Here is an 8115-nt window from a genome sequence, read left to right on the forward strand (position 1 = left end):
ACAAACATCCTCATAAATATGCTTGTTACCCAACTTCTCTAATCAAAACACATACTTTTCACGAGAAATTTAAACAACTCTTCATGAACATCATAGTATACAATTTGTGTACACTCTGCCACATGCAAGCTCCTATTTGACAGTTTGAAAAAAATAAATGAATAAATAAATGAAACTTTTCATCAATCACACGTTGTCAGCTCGGATGATGTGCACAATGATGTATAAAAAGAGTGTACAAGTGACTTTATTCAAATTTAAAACCCCAAACCCAACATTTAATTCCTTGGAAATAGTAAATAACTGTAACATTACAAATATGTTACTGACTTCATAGCATGTCACAAACTGACTTCATAACTGTAATTTTGAATAGTTGCAGAATTACACAGGAATCTGCAACATTATCCATGTAAACCTACAAACAGACGTGTTTCTTATTCAATCAAACAGAAAGCGCATGTAGAATATTGATACCAAAGACAATGGTGGTTGGTTCTCAGCTTCATTGCAAACTAATCAAGTTGCTTCGCTAACAACATTGTCAATAATCCTTGTTCCCAAAATTCTTGCACCAGAGCTGAGAGGGAATTGGGCGAACAGGAAGATGTGGTCGTTGCTGCATAAAAGAAAATCGAATGTAACTAGAAGATATAACAAGAATTACATGTGATGTGTTGAAACAAGTACTATAACAATAAATATGTATAATCCTTCTACATTCACCGGACACTGGAATGCATACTGCTCAAGCCACTAAAAATATTTGAATGATTAAATAAAGCCAATAACAAGGCTCAACTCTAACAAACAATAACAGAAACAAATATTCTCAAGAAAATTTCATCCAAAACTTCTCTATGAAGAAAATTGTCCTCCAAAGGTATCAAAAGATGTCCGTGAAGAAGATTTACAAGTTTCCTTGTTGTAAATTCAATGAATTCTCAGGTCAGTCCCACTTAATTAGGACTTGGCTAAAGAAGTTGAAGATCAAATCAAATTGCTAGTCATACAAAGTTTATCAAGAAACATACTTTTCTTAAGCATTCAACCTTAGCATGCATAGGAACAATATTTCAGTTCTTTCAGACCATATCATCTTTAAGAATCAGATAATAAACCACACCTAAAACTCCTATAACCACAATCTAATGTTGATAAATTCAATGCAAATACAGTTACTCATTTAACCTCATTAGAAAGCCCTTCAAGAGACCAGAAACGTGACAGAGACAGAAAGCAGCAAAAATCTAGCTAGAAATCTCTGCATGACTTTATAATCAAGACTAAAAGTACGTGCACCAGAAGAAATCACATTTTTCACTATCAAAAGCTGAAAAAGAGCTCTCAGATGTTGGTAAATGAAAGTCCTACAACCTCCGCGTCTGTCACATGCCTTTAGGTCATGAGAATTTACATACGAGGGAGAACTTATTGCATAACTTCTTGGGTTTCAGGAGATCCAAAGAAAGCAAAATCTTGTCGAGATGTGCTTTGATTACTATAACTGGTTTAATTATTGAGAAGATTACAATAATTTCCAAGCATCATAAGCTCACTCCTCTTTATGGGATGGTTTCCTATCTTATGGACTGAAGCAGTCAAACTTCAACAGTCAAGCTCTAAAAGATGTGTGAAGGAGTTGAGATCAATTGTCAGGTAACCTTTTCTTTACCTGTAACTGAAGATTCCCTCTTATCTCTCTCTTTCTTCCTATTAATAAATTTCTTTTGTAGTTGAAGAAAAATAATGATAACAGTAGATATCGAAGGATATAATAACTCCATGCATCTTAAATAGGGAAATTAATTTTCACTACAAGCTGATAAACCCCATACACAATACGATGGTGGAATAAAATCCAGAAGAGGTATTTCTGCAGAGTGAATGTGTCCTATAACAATGCCTAAATTTAAAGATATTCACTTCAAACACTGGCACAGGTCAATCTAAGTGAAAGACATCCCTCTCAGGAAAGACAGACAATTTATCAGTCTTAGATAAGTTACAGATTTTTTTTCTAATAAAGATTGTAAAATCAAACAGTGTCATTTCCTTCTCCTTCCAAATAACTTCACTAAAAAAATAACAGGATGTAATGTGTAGAAAGCAAATCCAAAATTTCATTATATCATTCGTCATCAATTTTAATAGTGAGGTGCTCTTAGCTAATGAAACAAACATTAATGCTCTATTTTGATAATGTTCAGCAAGAAAAAAATGATCGAAAATTCATGACGAAAACCTTTTCTCATTTTTGGTTAGACAGGATAACAGGAGGAAATTGATTATATTACCATAATTAAGAGAGATTTATAATTTGTTTCCACAAGGTAGAAGAAGCCAACTTGCGAGGAACCCTTCCCAGACAGAAATCCGTGATCTTGAAGTAACCCATGCAAAGGGGTTGTCATTTGCATATTGCATAGTCAATTACTCGTATCACAAAGTGTCAAACCATATGATAGAAAAGTCTTAAGCCCATAAACTGAAAAACAAGTCCCTATCGACCAAAATTCCAGATTTTCACATCCCATTGAGTATGAACTTGATCAAAACTCCTAAATGACATTCATTCCATCCATGCGCAATTCATAAGTGTAAATACTTGAATTCGTTACGCACCACATCCCAACCCACTCCTACGAATTCAGTAAAACAAAATAAACGGAGGAATAAATTATAAAATCGAATCCTAAACCCTAAACCAGAGTTAAAAGAAAGATTAAAAATTAGGTCAACCGACACCAGATCCCCCTCAGCAAATACTCCAGATCTTAATTAATCATTCAAATATCAAAAGAGTACTAACTCAATACCTCGAGCTCCGCGGATTTCATGGCGATTGGAATACAAACAAGGACGATGCCGAATATGGCGAAGGCAGTATTGCGTTTCCAGTGCTTTGGCCGGCAGTATGGCCCACCCGACATACTCCACACCTTTGCCCGAAAGTCTCCGCCGTGCCCGTGGGCCCCATCTACGTGGTGGTGCTCTCCTCCCCCGCCCATTTTCTCTCGCACTAAGTGTGAATAGTTTCGACTGCCACCCCTAAAGGTGTGAATGAAAGCAAAGAAAGAAACCAAGATCAGAAATTATATGGATTTAATTGAATTGAGTCGGGTGGACAAGGGTAGGAAATTTTTCTATTTGCCCATCACTATTTCTTTTCGTTCAAAGTCCCATATTATTCTTAATATTCTTAATGAAATAATTCTTTCAATACTGCATCATATATTCTAATTTTTTAAATGTTTTATCTTCTACTTTAAATATGTAAATATAAATTTATTCTATAATCTAATAAATAAGAATAATTTGCAACATATATTTCATATTTTCTGATTAAAATGCTATATTTTTCAAATGGTAAATTTATATTTTCTAATTGAGTGATAATATTTTTTATTTTTTCTAATAGATTATCTAATCCTTTAATTGTATATCCTGACATTTATTCATAATCATCAATTAATCCCTATGATTCCCTAAGATCTTAAAAAGATTCATTCTAATTTTACCAAAAGTTTAACAATTTTACCTTAAATTTGATCTGGACTTTTATTCTTAGAACCGAGTGACTTTCGAGCTCTGAATATGTAAACTGCTTCCTTCAACGGCCTCCTGCCTCCATGAAATTGTTACTATTCCAGCTACTTACTCTCACTGTATCAACTTCTAAAGAATAAAATTCTAAACTTCTGTTAAAGAAAAACTTTCTTTTTACTAAAATAAGAAGGAAACTTTGGGAAAATTGTAATCGAGGTACCAAACATTTCGTTTATTAGCAGACTTTGCCCAAACCTTTAGATTGTGCCACCCACAGTCTCAAACCTTTCAAAAATATGCACCAGAAGTTCAAATGGATGGAAACCGTCCGTTGACCGTTAGTTGACCAATAAAATTGAATTTTGACCAATTTTTGACCAACTTAAAAGGGTAGAAAGGTAAATTTGCTATTTAATTCTATAATAAAACAAATAAACTAATATACCAAATAAAAATAAAAGAAACTACTATTCATCTTCTTCTTCCCCCACTCCCACCCCACCCCACCCCGCCACTGTTGCAATTTTCCCAATAAAAAATGTTGGAAGAACTGGGTTTCTTGCTTCGAAAAACTGGAAGAACTGGAATTTGGTGTTAGGGACATGAATCTCTTACATTTCCGTCATTTTAATCTTAGCCAAATATTGCCATCTAATTCTTGTGTTGCTGCCGAAAGAATGAATTCCAATCTCTCAAGAAAACATGAAGAAATTCAAAACCCTATTGGCAACAACCTGAAATGCTATCAAATCGGCGTCGTATTTCACCGACGAACAGTACAAATCAGTGTCAAAGGAGAAAGTGTACGCGGTGGTGATAGGTGTAGGCGTGGTGGGCATAGCCATAGCTAGAGAGCTTGCAATGAACCACGGTAGAGAAGTTATTGTGTTAGAATCTGCATCTACTTTTGGGACAGGCACCAGTCTCACAACAGTGAAGTCATTCATGCTGGCATCTATTACCTTCCCAATTCTCTCAAGGTTATTGTTTTTTCTTTCTTTGAAAAAGAGAGAACCAAAAATATGAAGAAAAAGAGATTCATGTCCCTAACACCAAATTATAGTTCTTCCATTTTTTCGAAGCAAGAAGCCCAGTTCTTCCAGAATTTTTTATTCGAAAAATTACAGTAATGGTGGGGTGGGATGGGGTGGGGGTGGGGGGAAGAAGAAGGTGAATAGTAATTCTTTTTATTTTTATTTGGTATATTAGATTATTTGTTTTATTATAGAATTAAATAAAATTTTACCTTTCTACCCTTTTAAGTTGGTCAAAAATTGGTCAAAATTTAATTTTATTGGTCAACTAACGGTCAAACGAACGGTTTCTATCCATTTGAACCCCTGGTGCATATTTTTGAAAGGTTTGGAACTGTGAATGGCACAAATTAAAGGTTTGGGCAAAGTCTGCTAATAAACAAAAGGTTTGGTACCTCGGCTGCAATTTTTCCAGGAAACTTTTTATCAGATCTTTCAAGAATCTATAGGAATAAAGATTTAGAAACTCATATTTATATCAAAATATTGGAGTTTTATTTCTATCAGAATTTATACAAGACTTCTATTTGGCACAAAGGGATTTCCAGAAAAACTGAGTTTTCAAACTGGAATGATTTTTTGAGTGACTATTGCTTAGAATTCGAGATTTCAAGATAAGATGATCTTTCTCTATGGCAATGTCTCTATTTATACAAGTTTATGAGACTATATTACATCATTGAATACATCAACAAGGCACACTTGCCTCTCTATTATTTTCCTCCTTGGGCCTATATCTTCACATGTTGCTTTAACTTTTTATCCAAAAAGCATCTTTTTCTATTATTGCTCTTTATCTTCAATGTCTTCACATACAGCTGTATTATTGTTCTCCATGCACCTTTGTCAAAGGTGCTCTATTATTGTCATTTTCCTCAATTTCTTCACGTGCAGTTGGGGTACTCCCTTAGCTGGCAGGATTCTTTTATAGTGGTAGGATATCCTGGAAATTGATGGATATCGAATCTTGTAATATAGTCTTTCAAAATTTCTGATTTTCCATATCCTCCATTGGATGCCAACATCCAATTTTCATATTGACACAGGCATGAGAATTTTTTATTAAACAAATTTTTGGCAATGTTATAAATGGTTTTAATTCCAAGTGCTCTTCTATGTCTGATCCATGATTTTGTCACTATGGGAACTTTTCTATTATTTTCTGTAACATTAATTTGGAAATTGGCTGCAACATATCCAATTGAGATTATGTATTCAACTGGATAGTAAACAACTCCATCATATTTTGGACTTATGGAATATAATTTTAAATATATTTTCCTTCACTTAGCAAATATGGATACTTCTTTAATGAATATGTCATCAAATTTCGAAATTTCAATCAAATCTTTTCCTGGATATATCAAATCTTTTCCTGGATATATCAAATCCATGAATCCATAGTCTGCTATAATTTTTATAAATGAAGGGTCTCCTCCTTCCGTGGCTATAATTCTAGGATAAACATTATTTCTCGGAGAAATGAAATATGAATCACTTATTTTTATTTCATAAACAATTTTGACTATCTCGGCATATTTTTCTTCTTTTGGATCTAAAGGAATTTTATCTTCTTAGTCTATGATGCTGATTGTTTTGATATCTCTTTTATCTCCTTGTGTCAAAACTTTTTTGGTTGAAATGGAATCTCCTTTATTATCAGTTGGTATGTAGTCACGTCTGGGTCCACTGCTGCTTCCAGCTATCCCTATTTGGTATTGGTTTGGAAAACTCATTTCTGAGCTCTTTGGTATATCTGTCTCAGACAGTATATCTTTTTAGTTGTGTTGCAATAACATCAACTTAATTTTTGAGTTCTATGACATATTTATGATGCTCGGTAGTGATATTCAACAGTATTTTTATATTTGAGTTGAACATCTCTGATATCTGGATTGCTCCAGAGTTTATATTTTCGAATTCTTGTTCAAGAAAATCTGTCATTTTTTGTATATGTAGGATAGATTGGTATAATTCCATGACCTCAACTTTTATCCATCAGCAAATTATATGTTTCTGCTAAGAAAATTGCAAGAAAATTATTAACTCCTTTAATATGGACTATATCAAAATTATAAAATGCTAAATAAATTTGCCATCTATGGAACCTTCTGTATTGAGGTTCTGATGGTAATTTATTCCTGACTAATCCTATAACTTGAGAATTATCAGTTTCAACAATAAATTTCTTGAATAATAAAAATAATGAGAACTTTTTTATTCCTCTAATAACTGCTAGTAATTTTTTTTCATGAGTAGTATAATTTATTTCTGCTTGGTTAAAAGTTTCACTTGAATATCTAGAAATTTCATTTATATCTCCTTTTAATATTGTTGCCCAATTTTTATCTGAGGCATCAGTATTAATAATCAAATTATCTTTTTCATCTGGTAATCTTAATTTTGATAAATTTTTGCATTCTTCTTTTAATGTTTTAACTATTTCTGTATGTTCTTCATTCCATCCTTTAGTATTTGTTTTTCTAAGTAAAACTTGGATTTTATATCTTTTCTTAAAAAGATTTTCAATAAATCTTTCTGCATAGTTTAAACATCCTAAAAATTTTTGTATTTGTTCTTTGGATTTTAATTTATATGAAAAACTTTCTATCTTTTTGGATATATGAGTTTGTAATTTTATTTCTCTTTTATCTATTGATAATCCAATAAAGTCTATCTCTTATTTTTCTATTATAGATTTTTTTTTTAGATAGTATAATTCCTTGTTGTTTACATTCCCTAATAAATTGGATTAAATGATTTTTATATTCTTCTTTACTATTAGAACATATTAATATATTATCTTTATAAACAATTAGAAATTCATTAAACTTTTTAAATATATTATCCATTTTTTTTTGATATATTTGTAGTGCATTTTTTTAGATCAAATGACATAACTAACCATTCATATTTTTTTTTGAGGTGTGCTAAATGCAGTATATTGTATACTATTTTCTTCCATTTTTATTTACCAAAATCCTGATTTACAATCACATTTAGAATAATATTGTTTTCCTCTTGCGAGATTTATTAACACTTTTATATTTGATAGAAAGTAACCATCAAATTTAGTATATTTATTTAATTCTTTATAATTTATGATCATTCTAGCTTTTCCTCTAACTTGTTCAGAATGTTTCATAAACATAGAGGCTGGACTACTATGAGGTCCATTACTAGGTCTAATAAATTTTTGTTCTAACAATTCTTTTATCTAATTTTTAAATTCTTGTGTATCTTCTATATTATACATCATTGGTCTAACTCTTATTATAACATTTTTTATTAATTCTATTTTGACTTTTGGGTGATGTGGTTTTCAAAATAATAATGGATTTTCTCCATAAACCTTTTCTAATTGTTCAATGATTTTTTCTATATTTATTTCTATTCCTGTTTTTAGAACATTTTTATATAATATTCTTTTATTTTTTATTTCATTATATATAATTAGTTTTTCTCTCATTTATCACCACGCTGGGCTGGCTGAACTCTATAAGATTTAAATTCTCTATAAATTTTTAATAAG

General features: G+C 31.6%; 1 protein-coding gene across 1 annotated transcript; it reads right to left on the reverse strand.

Annotated features, from left to right (window-relative positions):
- Positions 1–223: 223 nt before the first annotated feature.
- LOC111396725 lies at positions 224–3178 on the reverse strand. The gene is made up of 2 exons (XM_023023207.1): positions 2820–3178; positions 224–619 (listed from the first exon to the last, which is right to left on the reverse strand). The coding sequence occupies exons 1-2, from the start codon at positions 3009–3011 to the stop codon at positions 545–547; spliced, it is 267 nt and encodes an 88-aa protein (XP_022878975.1). The 5' UTR covers positions 3012–3178; the 3' UTR covers positions 224–544.
- Positions 3179–8115: the final 4937 nt, after the last annotated feature.

This window comes from Olea europaea, chromosome 1, assembly GCF_002742605.1.
Source record: "Olea europaea var. sylvestris chromosome 1, O_europaea_v1, whole genome shotgun sequence".
Classification (NCBI taxonomy): domain Eukaryota; kingdom Viridiplantae; phylum Streptophyta; class Magnoliopsida; order Lamiales; family Oleaceae; genus Olea; species Olea europaea.